At 26.8% G+C, this 19882-nt stretch overlaps 1 protein-coding gene across 1 annotated transcript; it reads left to right on the forward strand.

Annotated features, from left to right (window-relative positions):
• Positions 1–6726: 6726 nt before the first annotated feature.
• Positions 6727–11186, forward strand: LOC119601661. The gene is made up of 4 exons (XM_037952752.1): positions 6727–6895; positions 7006–7165; positions 7235–8351; positions 10076–11186. Exon 3 carries the CDS (start codon positions 7258–7260, stop codon positions 8269–8271), a length of 1014 nt encoding a protein of 337 aa, XP_037808680.1. The 5' UTR covers positions 6727–6895; positions 7006–7165; positions 7235–7257; the 3' UTR covers positions 8272–8351; positions 10076–11186.
• The last annotated feature ends 8696 nt before the right edge of the window (positions 11187–19882 follow it).

Here is a 19882-nt window from a genome sequence, read left to right on the forward strand (position 1 = left end):
CTATAGACTAGACTATAGACTAGACTATAGACTAGACTATAGACTAGACTATAGACTAGACTATAGACTAGACTATAGACTAGACTATAGACTAGACTATAGACTAGACTATAGACTAGACTATAGACTAGACTATAGACTAGACTATAGACTAGACTATAGACTAGACTATAGACTAGACTATAGACTAGACTATAGACTAGACTATAGACTAGACTATAGACTAGACTATAGACTAGACTATAGACTAGACTATAGACTAGACTATAGACTAGACTATAGACTAGACTATAGACTAGACTATAGACTAGACTATAGACTAGACTATAGACTAGACTATAGACTAGACTATAGACTAGACTATAGACTAGACTATAGACTAGACTATAGACTAGACTATAGACTAGACTATAGACTAGACTATAGACTAGACTATAGACTAGACTATAGACTAGACTATAGACTAGACTATAGACTAGACTATAGACTAGACTATAGACTAGACTATAGACTAGACTATAGACTAGACTATAGACTAGACTATAGACTAGACTATAGACTAGACTATAGACTAGACTATAGACTAGACTAAGACTAGACTATAGACTAGACTATAGACTAGACTATAGACTAGACTATAGACTAGACTAGACTAGACTATACTAGACTATAGACTAGACTATAGACTAGACTATAGACTAGACTATAGACTAGACTATAGACTAGACTATAGACTAGACTATAGACTAGACTATAGACTAGACTATAGACTAGACAATAGACTAAACTATAGACTGTACTATAGACTAGACTATAGACTAGACTATATACTAGACTATAGACTAGACTATAGACTAGACTATAGACTAGGCTATAGACTAGACTGGAGACTAGACTAGAGACTAGACTATAGACTAGACTGGAGACTAGACTAGAGACTAGACTATAGATTACACTATACTTTAGAATAGAATGTATTTGGATGTAAGGAAAATTGTATAACAAACCCAACTTTGGATCTGAAATGATGGAGGCCTACCACTCTGCTACCTTTAGCGCTAAAATAACTTTACAGTTAACTTTAGTGAAGATTTCCCTAGCAGCTATACCAATATCCTCGAGTCACTTACTAACAACTAGCCTTGTGACTAGTCCATAAACGTGTCTAGTATATAAAGTAGTCTATGAATTAGTGTATTGACTAGCATATGGACAAATCTTAACTAGTCCATGGACCACGGTATAGACTTGTCTATGAACATTTCATGACATGAACTTATCTATTGACTAGTATTTGGTCTCAACTACTGACTATTTTATGAAATTTACTATTGTCTGGTCTATGGATTTGTCCACTGACTAGTCTATGAACTTAACTATAGCCTATAGTCTATTGATTTGACTTATCTTTTGACTACACTGTGGACTAATCTTTAGACTTGGTGTTCCCTAGTATATTCACTAATAGAGTATCCGAAGAAGTGTTCTTTCTCGGTTTCGGTCAATATCGACTTTAGAGGTTTTTCAGACTTATTCTGAATATTATTTACAAAATTAATTATTATTCTACTTTTTCCTACAAGATACTTGATTTAACGACTTTTTTAGGTCAAAATAATAAATTTTAAATTTTAATAATACCTAGTATTCTTTTAAATGTCTAGAGGTCTTTTAAACTATTATAAATACATTTTATTTAAATTTTATTTTATTAAATATTTTATGTTTAAAATAAATAATTTTAACAACACAAAAAATAAACCCAACATGAACGAATTTTCAATTAGTAAATATTTCATTTTTGCTAAAAAATATACAATACATATTTATAAATAATATATATATTATATCTACGGAAAGCTTATATTAAAAACAAATACAACAACTTATGGCTAGACTCTTTATAGTAAACTTTAAGATAACAAATTTTTAAAAAAATATAAATAAAATATTTGTAAAAGAAAAGTAGTAAAATTGATTTGGGTATAATAATGAAAAATAAGGAAATAAAATTTATATAAAAAATATTAAGTGAAAAAAAAATTAATAGGAATTAGCTATAAGTAAGTTTTAAAAAACTAAAAATATTTTGTGTTGAAGTTCTAAAAAAAAACAAAATATTTAAGATAGTAAATGGAAAAGACAACAAAAGATTGTGAAACTTAAAGGATATTATTAAAAATATTTAAAACTAATTCAAAACATATCAAGCTCGTGCCCGATGAGAAAAGAAAAATAAAAAAACAATTTAATATTTTTCTTTTTTTAGCAGAAAACCACATATATTCAAATTATAATAAAACTTTACAGTTTTTATAAGAAACTTTTTTTTGTCAAAAATCATTTATATAAAAAAAAAACAAAATTATACTACAACAACAATTTTTAAAATAAATAAAATTATATATTAAAAAAAAAATTATTTACAAAAAATTAAAATAAAATTATATTAAAAAAATTTTTCATTTAATAAATTTTAACATGATTTATGTTAATAAAATTTCTCTGTAATTTAAAATAAATTTTTTATAAATTTCTTTAAAAATTTTTTTTAATTTTTTAACTTTTTAATTTTTTTTAATTATTTAACTTAAAAAAAATATTTATAAATAAACCAATAAATCATATCAATACTATTTACTTAAACTCATAATTCTATTTAAATAAAATTAAAAAAAAATAACAGTAAAAGAAAAACCAAGCCTTGTTCTTTATATACTATACATAAAAACAAATCATATATATATTAAAAAAAAATAAATAAAAAAAATACAAAAATATATATATTATTATTATAATTATTATACTTATAAACTAAGCTAAATTATACTATATTATTATTAAAAACAAATATATTGATTAAAAAAAATAATAAATAAATAAATATTTAGCAAAAATATTGTAATATTGTGAGTTTAAACGTATTGTTAAAATTAGTAAAAAAAAATAAAAATTATAAAAAAATAAATATTGTTTATTAAAAAAACACAAACAACAGCATCAATAACATTAAAAAAAATAATTCGAACAATTATACAAAAATTTATAAAAAAAAAAAAACAAATAAAAACAATCCGCTAAATTATGTTTATTTTATTTATTTTATTAATTTGTTTATTTTTCTATATTTAAACACAATTTTAAATTAATTTCTCTTAAAAATTAACAAAACAGGCTTATTTCTTAACGAATAATTACCAACAAAAAAAAACCAAAAATATATATTATTAAATAATGTTTTTAACTGATAATAATAAACAAAAAAAAAATAATAATACAAAATTCATAAAATATATGAATATAAATTAATAAATAAAATTTTAAAATTGTTTTGTGTAATTGTAAATAAAAGTGTAGTTTTATTTCTTGACTCGAAGAACCATTTGAAAGTATTTCCGTTCGATTTGCAGCGGAATTTAGGTTAAAATAGCTCAACAGGCATCACTACTACTTATACTACTTATATTAAAACACCCAAAAATATTGGTCCTACACCAGAGATACAAGCCGAGACGGCTCAAATCGGCGGCGTCTGGTCGCCGGTAATATTTTGCAAACCGCGACGCCGCCGACTTCTTTCGGCTCAAATGCTAAGCCGTAGTGTTCTATAAATCGACTTTCGAATAATCGAACAATCGACTTTTTGTCGAAAAAAGTTGAAAAGTCGAAGTCGACTATTTTGTTCCAAAAAAGTCGATAACTATCGTCTGTGAAAAAAGTCGAAAAGTCGATTTTTTAATAAAAATCGAAAATTCGGAAAGTCGAAAAGTCGAAAAAAGTCGAATAAAGTCGAAAAGTCGTAAAAAGTCGAAATGTCGGAAAAAGTCGGAAAAAGCCTGAAAAAGTCGAAAAGTCGGAAAAGTCGAAAACTCGAAAATTCGAAAATTGTAGAAAAAAGTCAAAAATGGTCGGAAATTTTAAAAAGTGGAAAAAAAAGTAAAAAACTTTAAAATAGTCGGAAATACTCGAAAAAAACCAAAAAATAGTCGAAAAAAATTCGAAAGAAGTCGAAAATAGTAAAAAAGTCGAAAAAAATCAAAAAGTCGGAAAAAGTCGAAAAAAGTCGGAAAAAGTCGAAAAAAGTCGAAAAGTCGAAAAAAGTCGAAAAGTCGACTTTTAATTAAATGAAAAAAGTCGAAAAATCGACTTTTCATAAAATGCATAAAGTCGAAAAGTCGACTTTTAACTAAATGAAAAAAGTCGAAAAGTCGACTTTTCGTTTCAACTATAGAACCCTACTAATCCGGCTTAAACGTAGCCGCTGATAAAGATTGGAATCGCACATGTATTTCAGAAAATAATTTCACCAATTTGAACCGAGTTGGCACTATTTTAAATTCTTATGGCAAATTTAAAAAAGTTGCCATACAATATTGTGCTAATATTAAAATAGTGAAAACTACTATAATAATGGTCATTTTCTGCATAAAAAACGTATATAGAGACGGGTTTCTATATAATAGACTATTACACAGAGATTTTTCAATATAATAAACGATTATAAGGTCAATTTCTGAAGAAAAAGTTAAATTGAGCCGACAATTTAGCCGCCGCCGATATTTTCTACAATAAGCCGCTGCCGCCGACCTAATATGGTTGCGCCGCCGATCATTTTGCATCGACTTGTATCTCTGCCCTACACCCACCTTAAAGTAGTCAGAATCACTTCCTGAATCGATAAAGCTATGTCCATCCGTCTGTCTGTGTGTCCATGTAAACTTTTTTTGCACTCTACAGGTCGCAATATTTGAGATAATTTGATGAAATTTAGTCCAAGGACGAACGCTATTGAAAATGGCTGAAATCGGCCTATTATTTCACCTAGCCCCCATACAACCGAACCCCACTAACAGGCTTTTGACCTCATAATAGGGTTCTATAGTTGAAACGAAAAGTCGAATTTTCGACTTTTTGCATTTAGTTAAAAGTCGACTTTTCGACCTTCCGACTTTTTGCATTTTATGAAAGTCGATTTTTCGACTTTTTTCATTTATTTAAAAGTCGACTTTTAGACTTTTCGACTTTTAGTATTTTATAAATGGTCGACTTTTCGACTTTTTCCGACTTTTCGACCTTTTTCGACTTTTTTCGACTTTTTCGATTTTTTACGACATTTTGACTATTTTCAACTTCTTTCGACTTTTTTCGACTTTTTTCGAGTTTTTCCGACTATTATAGAGTTTTTGACATCTTTTCCACTTTTTTAAAATTTTCGACTTTTCGACTTTTTTCGACTTTCTTCGACTTTTTTCGACTTATCGACTTTTTTCGACTTTTATTTACAAAGTCGACTTTTCGACTTTTTTTATAGACGAAAGTCGAGTTATCGACTTTTTTCGACAAAAAGTCGATTGTTCGATTATTCGAAAGTCGATTTATAGAACCCTACCTCATAATTATGTTAAATGATCTACTTTCTCTACAAAAATTGGCAAAACTTAATTTTATATAAGTCGTAATAATTCTAGCGATTTTCGTAAATATCGGGCATTATTTGACCCTAGCCCATATACAAAGTTATCTTCAGAAAATGACTTGAATGTCCACAATTCACTAGTATCACTATGAAATTTGGCACAAATAACTTTTATATAACCATAAAACCCGACAATAAATTTTATAAGGATCGACCCAAGTTTTGAACTACTCCCCATATAACCGGACCTTCCGATTTGGGCCTTTTGGGCTCATAACTACGACAAATATACTACAATATTACCACAAATGGACATAACTAAGTTTGATATAATTATAAATAACACTGCCAATTTTCGTCATGATCGGGCATTATTTGACCCTAGTCCCCATACAAAGTCCCCTTCAGATAATAACTTGAATGTCCACAATTCACCTATAAACACGTATCTAGTATCACAATGAAATTTGGCACAAATAAGTTTTATATAGACATAATTCACGACAATAAATTTTATAAGGATCGGCTCAATTTCTGCCCTAGCCCCCTTACAACCGGACCTCCTGATGTGGGCCTTTTATCTTTTAACTACGTCAAATATACTAATATTTATCCAAAAATCAGCATAATTAAGTTTGATATAATTATAAATAACACTATCGATTATCGTATTGACCGGGCCCCATTTAACCCTAGCCCCTATAAAAAGTCCCCTTCAGAAAATGACTTGAATGTCCACTATTCAAATATAAACACTAGAAAACACTATAAAAGCTAAATCGGATTAAGGGAAGCCGTGCCGGAAATCGATTGAAAAGTGTAAATAATAGGACTTTTTGGTTCTTTAACAAATGTGCCATTGGCAACACTGGATGAGGGTAAACATTTTCTTCATCTCGCGGCATCTATGTATGTTTAGTTAAAAAAATTAAATGTACACTTATTAAAGACACTTTTTATTGATTTAATTTTACACTGACTACCAGATGACGCAGTTTGTGAGACATGTCTCGAGAGTCATATTCAATCATGATGTTTTTTGGTTTGGGTTTTGGGACTTCCAGCCTATGATTGGGGACATGAGTCAAAGTTTTCTTCTAGCATTCTTGCTTGTTAATTTCTTAATACTTTAAAAAACACCGTATATGTATATTATCAAACAATGTGGTAGCTCTCATTTAAAGTGCCATAAATATTTATCCAACTCATAAACCATTGCCTAACAGGGTAGTTCAAATAATTAGAAGTAAGCAAATATGGCATCACAGATAATTTGACACTTCAAACAACAGCTGGCAAAATTCTTTGCTGCTTTTTGTATTTGTTGTTTAGAAAGAAAATTATTGAATAAAATATTATTGTTTTTCAATATTAGAAGAGAATAATCTATTAAAGATAAAAGTTTAAACAAATATTTCAAAATATTAAGTAAAAAGCAAACATTAAATGAAAATATAAACAAAATTTGAATTGTTAAAGGTAATAAAACTTGAAGTCTCCAGCAAATAGCTTAATTTTGCAATTTTATTTAATTATGATTATTAAATAAAACAAAAGAGAAAAGTTTAAATAAGCGTAAAGTGACTCAGTTACAGGTCTATGAGAAAATTATTAAAAAAAAAAACTATTAAATTAAAAGTGAACGCCAATACGAAGTCCAAACACTAGGTGAGTGTGCAGACATAAAACTAAAAGACAAACAGACGGGAAGAGAAATAATCTGAAGAAGAAAATTAAGCAACATAAAAGGTATAAATAATACATTTTAACTAAATAAGGCAAATATATTATTAAAATATAAATTTCTTTACTTTAAAGATCTCTGTTCTAAAAACATAAAAATGAGCGATCAAAGTATGCTGGACAATACCACAGTGCCCCCAGTGGTACCCACAAATCCTCATGAAATTGCCTTGCAATCATTATGCAAACAATTGCTGAAATCTCTTTTATTTAGGGGCTTCTATGTGGAGAGACGCTATGTGGAAAATGTCAAAGGTTATCGAGATATAGTGAGTTTACAAAAGTCTGAGAAAAGTTTGGATAAAATGCTAAAAGACATACGCGATAAATTGCAATTGTTCTATAGTCATCAGAATCCGCAAATGTGGATTGGTATCACCAGTGGCCCCTTGCCTGGCATCAGTACACCACAGCCTGCTGCTTTAGAAACCCATTTATGGGTAGAAATGAAAGATTTAGCTTTTGGCCAGTATTGGTTTAGCATAAAAAGTATACGTTTTCGTGATAATGAAATCATTTTAAAATTGAAAGAAGTACAACCCGTAGAAGAGGAGGAAGTGCCTAAATGGGCTCCCAGTTCGAGCAGCAAAAAGGCAATTTGTGATAATACCCCTACAACTATAGAAAACTCAGCCCCCAACACCACCTTATCCTTGGAAAATCAAATTACTTTCGATGATTTCATGCTATTACTCCAACAATGGTGGGCCACCATCAAACAAACTATTTACGATTTCATGTCGCAAGATATTTCCAAAGAAAACCTTAAGGGTGTCTTAAGATTTTTGGGTCTACTCATTGTTTCCATACTATCAGGTGCTCTAGTGGGTGTCAAATTCTTAGGAATTTTTACTCTACGCTTTATGTTTGAACTCAGCCGTTTAACGCATGTCTTAACGCCGATTATTTTCAAAATAATCGAAGTGTTTAATAAAATGATTGGTGGTTTTTATATACTTTTGGCTATGATTTGGAAAGATACGGTGGTCAAGCGAAATCAACCACAACATAATGCTCTGGAATACAATCGTCCTATGTATAAGAGTATAGAGTATGATGTCAGACAAAGGCGTCAAGCGGCATCAACAAATTTTGATAAATCTTTTCAATAGAATTTTTAAGCAGTTTTAAAAATTGGACTTGGAAAAGTACTATAAAATTGGTCGTGCACAATGTTGGAGTTAAAGAAGAGGTAAGAATTTATTTATAAGTTAAAGAACTAGTACCGAATTTATTTTTTAAGGGGGGTGAAATGTGCTTCACTTGAAATTATTTTTTTGATTTTAGGCAAAGTACATCAAACATCCCTAAGTGAAACGATCGGTGCCCATTTACGTTTAGGTCGTTATTAAAAGAAACTAGGAACGTTTTAAGTTTTTCAAACCAAAAAAGAAATAGTTGAAAATGCGGTAGGTTGCAAATAAACGTCCTTAGATAGATAGATAGATAGATAGATAGATAGATAGATAGATAGATAGATAGATAGATAGATAGATAGATAGACAGATAGATAGATAGATAGATAGATAGATAGATAGATAGATAGATAGATAGATAGATAGATAGATAGATAGATAGATAGATAGATAGATAGATAGATAGATAGATAGATAGATAGATAGATAGATAGATAGATAGATAGATAGATAGATAGATAGATAGATAGATAGATAGATAGATAGATAGATAGATAGATAGATAGATAGATAGATAGATAGATAGATAGATAGATAGATAGATAGATAGATAGATAGATAGATAGATAGATAGATAGATAGATAGATAGATAGATAGATAGGTAGATAGATAGATAGATAGATAGATAGATAGATAGATAGATAGATAGATAGATAGATAGATAGATAGATAGATAGATAGATAGATAGATAGATAGATAGATAGATAGATAGATAGATAGATAGATAGATAGATAGATAGATAGATAGATAGATAGATAGATAGATAGATAGATAGATAGATAGATAGATAGATAGATAGATAGATAGATAGATAGATAGATAGATAGATAGATAGATAGATAGATAGATAGATAGATAGATAGATAGATAGATAGATAGATAGATAGATAGATAGATAGATAGATAGATAGATAGATAGATAGATAGATAGATAGATAGATAGATAGATAGATAGATAGATAGATAGATAGATAGATAGATAGATAGATAGATAGATAGATAGATAGATAGATAGATAGATAGATAGATAGATAGATAGATAGATAGATAGATAGATAGATAGATAGATAGATAGATAGATAGATAGATAGATAGATAGATAGATAGATAGATAGATAGATAGATAGATAGATAGATAGATAGATAGATAGATAGATAGATAGATAGATAGATAGATAGATAGATAGATAGATAGATAGATAGATAGATAGATAGATAGATAGATAGATAGATAGATAGATAGATAGATAGATAGATAGATAGATAGATAGATAGATAGATAGATAGATAGATAGATAGATAGATAGATAGATAGATAGATAGATAGATAGATAGATAGATAGATAGATAGATAGATTAGATAGATAGATAGATAAGATAGATAGATAGATAGATAGATAGATAGATACTAGAGTCACAGGGAAGAGTAGAACCCTCGACCTCCAGTCTAACAGATTAGAACAGTAACCCAACAGAGGTCACACCATGACGATTTTAAGTTTATCGCGCAAATATCGATTTATAGCGGAAAATATTTGTGATCTCTGATTAGCTTCATTTTTCGATTGGATTGATATTTACGAAACTAGGCCTGATCAAATATCAACATCTTTTAGCGCAGATTTTAACATTATCACAAAAAAGTTCTAGTTATAAGAGTTCAAAGATTTTATTTCAAATACTAGCAAAGATTCAAATATACTTTTTTCTCTTACAGATCGCACAACTATTAGTTGTCTTCTAGACGTGTTCGCAACTATATTTATACAATTCTTTAACAATTTATTACCACTACAGATATTCTTTTTAAAATATTTTATTTATTTTTTATTATAAATTATACAAATTTAAAGAGGAAACGAAAATTATTCATAAAATTAATCTTTAGTGGAAACAAATTTTAAAAATATAAATTTTATTTTCTATAAAATATAATTTTTAGTAATTAGTTTCCAATTCAATTTTTTTTTTCATATTATTATTTTATATTCTGATTAAAAGCTAAAAATCAGACAACATATTTATTTTAGGCGTAGTTTAATACTTGCAACGGGAAATGTTATTCCAATTTATGATAAACATTTTCCAACGATTCCTTTATCATACTGATACTAACAAGGCGTCATGTGATGATTACTGATATTCGATTTTTTCCTAAGATTAAAAACTAATTTTAGTTTAAATTTAGTTTAACTAATATTTTTATTGAATTTTCTTAATTGTAAAACTATTTTAATTTATTTTCATTTGATTTCAATTTAGTTTACTTTATGTCCTGTATTTGTCCTGTTAGAGTTAATTAAATAAACAATTATTGTAGAATAGAGCGAAAATAATGTTAAAGATTTTCCAAGTTTTCCGTTATATAATGAAAATCGTATTTAAACACTATCACAAGAAATTTAATATATTTTATAATTTAAACGATTTTCTTCGCATAACTCTTACATAATTTTCCAAATATTATTAATAGTTCAATTTTATATATTTTTTGATATACATTTTATATCTCTATTTTATTTGCACTTGCCTCTTTATAGTTAATTGCTGGAAATCCCATATTTCATGTTTATATAAACCATTATAATTTATAAGATATATTGACGAACAATTAAAATATATATATTTTTTTAAATTTGTCTAAAGTTCAATTTAACAATAACTTTTATATAATCAATAAGATTTTACTTTTATAAAAAGTATAGAAAATATTATAAAAATGATAAAAATTTAATAATTATTAAAAATTTATTAAGGTGCTTTGACAAATTGTTTAATTCGATACAATCATTTAGTAGTTAAGTTTAAAAAAAAAATGTTAATAAAAATTTTAAATGTTGTAATTCATTTATTTTATAAATTAAAAAAAGAAATTTGCATTTTTACTGTTTAATGTCTAAATTGAAAAATTTTTAAGGATTTCAAAAAATAAATTTTTAAAATGTTAAGTATTTGTAAAATAGATAAATTTCAGTTAATTTTGTTATTACTAATACTTTTTCATTTTATCTTTTATGAGTCACTTAAGTTTACTATCTAAATGTGTGGCAACAACAACAAAAATAAGGTATTGTTCAAGGTACAACAAAATATGTGAAACTTCTTCAGCCTAGACGACCAAATGATTTATTATCACGATTTACGAGCGTTAGTACAAGATGCTAAGCTATTGAAGGATATACATAAGGATGACAACAAACAATCCAGTGAGTATCAATACAATTCGTTAATAAATTTATTTTTTGACTCGTAAATAGACTAATCTATAGACAAGCCAAAAGTCTAGTCAATAGCGCAAACAAGTGAATATCCCATATACTAGTAAATATATTAGTTAATAGACTAGTTTATAGGCTAATCAATAGATCGACAGACTAGTCAATAGACACATCCATTAGAACAATACACTAGTCAATAGATAAATTATAGTTTATGGACTGATCATACGCGCTGATCACTATAATATACTATGGATTGATCGATAGACTAGTCCATAAACTAGTTTAGTCAATTAAGTAGACTGATCAATAGACCATAAATTACTTCATAGGCTAGTTAATAAACTCGTAAATAGACTAATCTATAGACTAGTTAACTGACTAGACAATAGATTAGCCAATAGCCTAGTATAGTTTATAGCCCAACTAAAAGAATAGCTCATATACCAGTAAATATATTAGTCAATAGTCTAGTTAATAGACTAGTCAATAGATAAATATATAAATTAGACAAGTCCATAGACCAGAAAAATTGATAGACTAGTCAGTAAACAAGTATATTGACCAGTCAGTAGAAAAATCCATATACTAGTCAAAAGATTAGATTAGATAGATTAGTTAAGGCTATTCAACAGACTTGTTAATAAAAGAAGTAGTACATAGACTAATATATGCACTGATCAATAGATAAATCCATAAACTAATCAATAGATGAGACCGCAGATAGATAGATAGATAGATAGATAGATAGATAGATAGATAGATAGATAGATAGATAGATAGATAGATAGATAGATAGATGGATAGATAGATAGATAGATAGATAGATAGATAGATAGATAGATAGATAGATAGATAGATAGATAGATAGATAGATAGATAGATAGATAGATAGATAGATAGATAGATAGATAGATAGATAGATAGATAGATAGATAGATAGATAGATAGATAGATAGATAGATAGATAGATAGATAGATAGATAGATAGATAGATAGATAGATAGATAGATAGATAGATAGATAGATAGATAGATAGATAGATAGATAGATAGATAGATAGATAGATAGATAGATAGATAGATAGATAGATAGATAGATAGATAGATAGATAGATAGATAGATAGATAGATAGAGAGATAGATAGATAGATAGATAGATAGATAGATAGATAGATAGATAGATAGATAGATAGATAGATAGATAGATAGATAGATAGATAGATAGATAGATAGATAGATAGATAGATAGATAGATAGATAGATAGATAGATAGATAGATAGATAGATAGATAGATAGATAGATAGATAGATAGATAGATAGATAGATAGATAGATAGATAGATAGATAGATAGATAGATAGATAGATAGATAGATAGATAGATAGATAGATAGATAGATAGATAGATAGATAGATAGATAGATAGATAGATAGATAGATAGATAGATAGATAGATAGATAGATAGATAGATAGATAGATAGATAGATAGATAGATAGATAGATAGATAGATAGATAGATAGATAGATAGATAGATAGATAGATAGATAGATAGATAGATAGATAGATAGATAGATAGATAGATAGATAGATAGATAGATAGATAGATAGATAGATAGATAGATAGATAGATAGATAGATAGATAGATAGATAGATAGATAGATAGATAGATAGATAGATAGATAGATAGATAGATAGATAGATAGATAGATAGATAGATAGATAGATAGATAGATAGATAGATAGATAGATAGATAGATAGATAGATAGATAGATAGATAGATAGATAGATAGATAGATAGATAGATAGATAGAGAGATAGATAGATAGATAGATAGATAGATAGATAGATAGATAGATAGATAGATAGATAGATAGATAGATAGATAGATAGATAGATAGATAGATAGATAGATAGATAGATAGATAGATAGATAGATAGATAGATAGATAGATAGATAGATAGATAGATAGATAGATAGATAGATAGATAGATAGATAGATAGATAGATAGATAGATAGATAGATAGATAGATAGATAGATAGATAGATAGATAGATAGATAGATAGATAGATAGATAGATAGATAGATAGATAGATAGATAGGATAGATAGATAGATAGATAGATAGATAGATAGATAGATAGATAGATAGATAGATAGATAGATAGATAGATAGATAGATAGATAGATAGATAGATAGATAGATAGATAGATAGATAGATAGATAGATAGATAGATAGATAGATAGATAGATAGATAGATAGATAGATAGATAGATAGATAGGAGAAATGTATGTAACATTAAATCCGAAGAAAAACATCTAGTTTATGAACTGATCAATAGATAAGTCCATAAACTAATCAATAGACGAGATCGCAGAGCAGACCATAAACTAGTCAATAAAAAAATATATACTAGTGGACAGACTAGTCCATAAACTACTCAATAGCCTAGTCCATACACCATAACGCCATAGATTATCCCATAGACTAGTCCATAGAGAAGTCAATAGACTGGTCCATAGACATTTCAATACAGAAGTCCAAAGACTAGTCAAATTATTTTATTGTTTATTGAATTTTATACATGCAATAATTGAATAGATAGATACTTACTAGTCTCATCTCAGTATTCTATAAAATTATTTAGAATTTTCAAATAAAAACATTATTTTAAAAAATTTGTTAGTGTTTTAATTGCTTTTTATTTATTTTAGTTCTGTTATTATATATATTATAAATGTGATTTATGTAGAAGTATTATTAATTATTAAGTTTCATTTATTTTTTTTTTATACTATTTTTTTCATGTTGTATTGACTGCGTTTTTTTTATTTTTCTTCTGGTGGTGTTTTATTAAATATGTGTTGAGTTCAATTTTATTTTATTCCAATACTTAACAAACAATGCAAATAACATTTTTTTTAATATATTAATTCAATTTAATTTGTATTATAGTTTTGCTATTACATATGTTATATTTATTTATTTTTTTAGTTTATAATTTCTTTTAAAACAATATAACTTTATTACCGCGCATATTTGAGTTTTCTTTGTTTTTCTCTATTTTAAATTTAAATTTGATGTATAATAGTTAATAGGTTTCAAATGATGTATAAACACATTTATAGTATATAATATGCTCCTATATGGTTTTTTTTTGTTAGTACTTTGTAATTTATAATACTCGTATGCTTTTATAAATATTTTTTTGGGTGTATTTTTATTTAAATCTGCTTTTAAATTAATTTTCTTTTAATTATAAAACTAAACTTCAAAATTTTATTTTTTTGGCTAAGTAAAAATATTTTATTTTATATATTTAATTTTCTTTTATAAATATACAAAGATATACATTTATATATATATTTTTTAATTAAATATATAGTGGCTATACTATATATTTAATTTATTATAATTACGAGTATTTTTAGCAGTTTTCATTTCTTTTATATCGAAATCTTTTAAATTACACATTCAGTAAAAGTAAATATGCATTTAAAAAAATTTTTGTTTTCTTTTTTACTTTTAAATAATTAAAATTTGTTTGTAAATAGACATTTAGTTAATAAGAATGAAACATTTATTAAAAATATTTAAAAAAAGTATAGTTTATATATTTATGTAAATTTTTCAAGTTTTTAGTTTTATTTTTTTTTTTTAATTTAGAGTTTAATTTGATTATAAATTATATAAATGGGAAGAAATTCCGTGTAATAAAGGTTAATAGGGGGGTGATACTTGTCAAGCAATAGGTTTTCGATGATATTTGGTCATGATTATTAAGACGAGAATATTTTTAAATTATAAGAATCCTATCGGCCCTATACAAACGTATAGAAAACGATGGGGTTCATTTCAACATTAAAATACATTGTTTTTATTTCGCAGGGCTTAGAGAAGTTTAGAAGAAGTTTGTCTGCTGATCGATATTGAATTTCAAAATTTCTTTTGGAATCTGTAAAAAGACGAATTGCTTCCAATTAAAACATCAAATTTGAACTGTGCTTAATAGTTTAACCTTTGATAATCCAGTGACTTGGAAATGTTAAACTATTTTAAAGCAATTAACCTCAAATCAAATTTTCAAAAAATGTCAACGATTTGAAATCGTTCTAACTACATTTATTTTATGTTTGTTAGATCGTTTATAGAATATATACTATCCGACTGCTCTTAAGAAGTTTTTGCAAAAGCTTGAAAAAAAGTCGAACAATGTACGTCACATATTGCTGTGATTCAGTCCACTTATGTGGATGCTATCGTTTAAAGTAGAATTTGATTATTGATCAAATCAGATGTAGTAGTTTTTACAAAAGCTTGAAAACAAGTCCACTTATGTGGATGCTATAGTTTAAACTACAATTTGGTTATTGATCAAATTAGATGATTTTGGATTTAATTGGCGATTAAAAAAGTCTTTGAAAGCGTCTATAGTTTTGTTATTTTAGACTCTATAATTAAATGGATTACGAAAGTTCCATTAACTGTTAAAATGTGTCAAAAATGTTCTCTAAAACTACATTCAATACTTACATATTAATCTACAGAATATCTTACAAGTCAGTTATTTATTAAGGACTATAATTCTGCAGATTATAGTTGCTATTACAAAAAATCTTTATATATTATCAAAGAACTTCGAAAGCTGTAGGTACTTTCTAAACTAAAACATTGCATCAGAGAATATTTTGTAAACAATTACTTCTTGCTACCTCTTTTAAAAATATGGGAAAAATGCTTAGTTTTAGTTTAGTAATGGAAATAGTACTTCAGCATAATTTAGGCGAAATACCGGTGAGTATATGAATCTATATTATTTAGATATTAGTTAACCTGTACAAGATGAAAATTAACTTTCACCAATAATAACTTGTAGGCAGTATTATCGAATTTGAGATCGAGCAAAAATGGATAACAGCTGATCTTGCAGATTTTCAAATATAAAGGGGCACCTTGTACACAGTTTCTGATAATACTATTCCTAATGGAAATTATATAGATTTCTATGAATCTTAAATATTGATTTATAATATGCCAGACTTTTTATCTGCATTAAGTTAAACTTAACTAGCCAATATTGATCTCGAAGATATTTTAATTAGAAATTACATCGTTTTGAAATCCATAATATGAAGATTATAATAGATTCGGTAAAATATTTGAGACCAGTTTTAAAAAAGTGTCTAATTTTGTGATCATAGGTCAACTTCAAGTTAAAATATAAGAACTAGAACCGGTTTATTACCACTTAATACGTAACAGTCATATGTTCAGTTTTGTTTTAGTTCTTTTTCTTCTATGCTTACATCTTAGGATGATAAATTCATAGACAAGTCAATGGTCTAGTCAATATACTTATAAAAAAAACTAATCCATAGACTAGTCAAAAGGCTAATATGTAGACAAATCGATAGAATAGTTCATAGACAAGTAGGATAGTTCATAGACTTTTTAAAAGGATATCAATAAGCAAGTTAATAGATTAATCCATAGATATTTTAATAGACAAGGTCTAAAGACTAGTCAATAAACTAATTAACAAACCAATCCGTGATCCCGCCAAAATACCAATGAATATACTAGTAAAAAGACTACTTCACAGACTAGTCTATAAACAAGTACATACATAGACTAATCAAAAGACTAATATATAGATAAGTCAATAGAATAATTCATAGACAAGTATGCTTGTTCATAGACTTGTTAAAAGGATATCAATATGCAAGTTAATAGATTAATCCATAGATATTTTAATAGACAAGGTCTAAAGACTAGTCAATAAACTAGTTATCAAACTAATTCGTGATCCTACCAATATACCTATAAATATACTAGTAAACAGACTACTTCACAGACTAGTCTATAAACAAGTCCATATATAAGTTTGTCCACTAGTCAATAGACTATTCAATAAACTAGTCAATGGATCAATCTAAAAATTATCCATATATAACTCAATAGACAAATCTACAGACAAGTAAATGGACTAATCCATAGTCTAGTCAATTTTCTATGAATTTGTATTCTATTCAGTTAAAACACTTGTACATAGACTGGTTAAAAGGCCAATAGACTAGATAATTAACTAATTAAAAGTCTAATCCAATACCCATAGACTGCTAAATAGACTAATCCATAGACTAGATAAAATACTAGCACACAGAAAAGTTCATAGATAAGTCTATAGATTAGACCATTGACAAGAATATAGAACAGTCAGTAGACTAGTCAATGAACTAATGAATAGGCTACTCCATAGACTAGTCTATAGACTGATCAATAGGCCAGCCAAGAGAATAACACAAAGACAATTAAAGTCAATCGACTGAGCTATGGACTAATCCATTGATTCTATTGACTAGTCGATGGACTAGACTATTACAAGTATATAAAGAAGTCAATACAAGTCATTGAACTAATGGATAGGCTACTCCATAGACTAGTCCATAGATAGGCTACTCCATAGAATGGATAGACTTCTCCATAGACTAGTCCATAGACCAGTTCATAGATAAGTCTATAGACTAGACTTTTGACAAGTATATTGAACAGTCAGTAGACTAGTCTATAGACTGATCAATAGGTCAGCCAATAGAATAATCCAAAGAAAATTAAGTCAATAGAATAATTCATAGATTCTGATTCTAAGAAGTCAGTAGACTAGTCAATGAACTAATGAAGAAGCTACTCCATAGACTACAGATTGATTAATAGACCAGCCAATGAAATATTCCAAAGATAATTAAAATACACAAGTCTAGACTAATCTATGGACTAATCCATAGATTCTATTGACTACTCATTGGACTAGACCATTAACAAATATATGTAGAGAGAAGACAGTAGACTTGTCAATGAACTAATGGATGGGCTACTCCATAGGCTAGTCTATAGACTGATCAATAGACCAGCAAATAGAATAATCCAAAGACAATTAAAATGGACACATTAATGGACATAATCTATGTACTAATCCATAGTTTTTATAGACTTGTTAATATACCATTTAATAGACTACTTTCTAGACGAGTCAAAAGATTTGTGCATGAACGATAGACCTATATCTATCAATAAACTAGCCCTTATACTAATCAAGAGGTGCATAATATAATAAATATACTAATCTATACAAGTCAAAAAAACAAATCTATAACCAAATCTACTAAGTAAACTAATCCCTAGCTTTGTTTATAGATTAGTCTATTAAATGGTTCATAGAATAGTCGACTATTCAATAGAATAGTAGACTATTCAATAAACTAGTTAATAGACTAGTCAATAAACGGATCTACAGACTAATACAAAGACAAATCAATGGATAAGTCAATAGACAAATCCATAGAATAGTCAATAAACTAGTCAAAAGATTAGTAACTGAACTAAAATAACCTAAACCAAACTAATCTGTAGACTATACCAAAAATATACTAGTTCTTTGCCAGATCTGTTTCCAGATCTCATTATTAAAAACAATTAGGGATCTTGTCTGGAATCAAATAAGTATTGAGTCTAAATTTTAAGGTTTAGTTAAACTAAGTTTATGTTGCAATTAAACCATGAACAAATTATAGTTTGTCAAATAGTCAAGTCCATAATTTAATAAAATATGTAAATTTCTTTAGAAAAAATATTTAAATAAATAAAAAACATTTCATTTTGTTTTCGTTATTTTTTTATTATTATTAATGTTTATTGTTATTAAGCAAATAAACAAAAAACCAAAACAAAAAACTTTTTTATTATGTTATGGTTGTTTTAAAGTTTTTGTTAAATATAGCATAAATTTACTAACAAATATTTTCTGTTGTTTTTTGTTTTTTTGTTATTATTTTCTACAATTTGTTTTTTTTTCTTTTTGTTATAAATTTTGACTGCAGTTTTCGTTACGTTTTTTGTGTTGTTGTTGTTTTTGCAAAAAAAGGAAAATAAAAATATTTTAAACAAAACGCTTGTTTTTTTTTTTAAATACGATAAATGTTATGGTTTATTTTAAATTAATTTATTTATTTAATATAATTAAAGTGTTTTATACATTTGTTTGTTTTGTTTTTTTACTTAAATTTTTTTTTTTGGTTTATAATATTTATATTTATATATATTTTTATTTTTTATTCATTTTGTTAAAATTTAAACAATTTATTTTATATAATTTTTATAATTTGTTTTTATACACCATAAATTCAAATGCATTTTGTTTTTTTGTAATAATTTTAGTTTATCCATTATTTAAATATTTATATTTATTTATGTATAAATAATAATTTTTTAATAATAATTATAATAATAATAAAACATCATA

The sequence above is a fragment of the Lucilia sericata genome, unplaced genomic scaffold, assembly GCF_015586225.1.
Source record: "Lucilia sericata isolate MDLA Ls3-8-SP2 unplaced genomic scaffold, ASM1558622v1 Contig000184F_arrow, whole genome shotgun sequence".
NCBI lineage: Eukaryota > Metazoa > Arthropoda > Insecta > Diptera > Calliphoridae > Lucilia > Lucilia sericata.

Bases quoted from the DNA above. Each gene is read 5' to 3' on its own strand.
- LOC119601661 (XM_037952752.1), top strand. From the start codon at position 7,258: ATGAGCGATCAAAGTATGCTGGACAATACCACAGTGCCCCCAGTGGTA.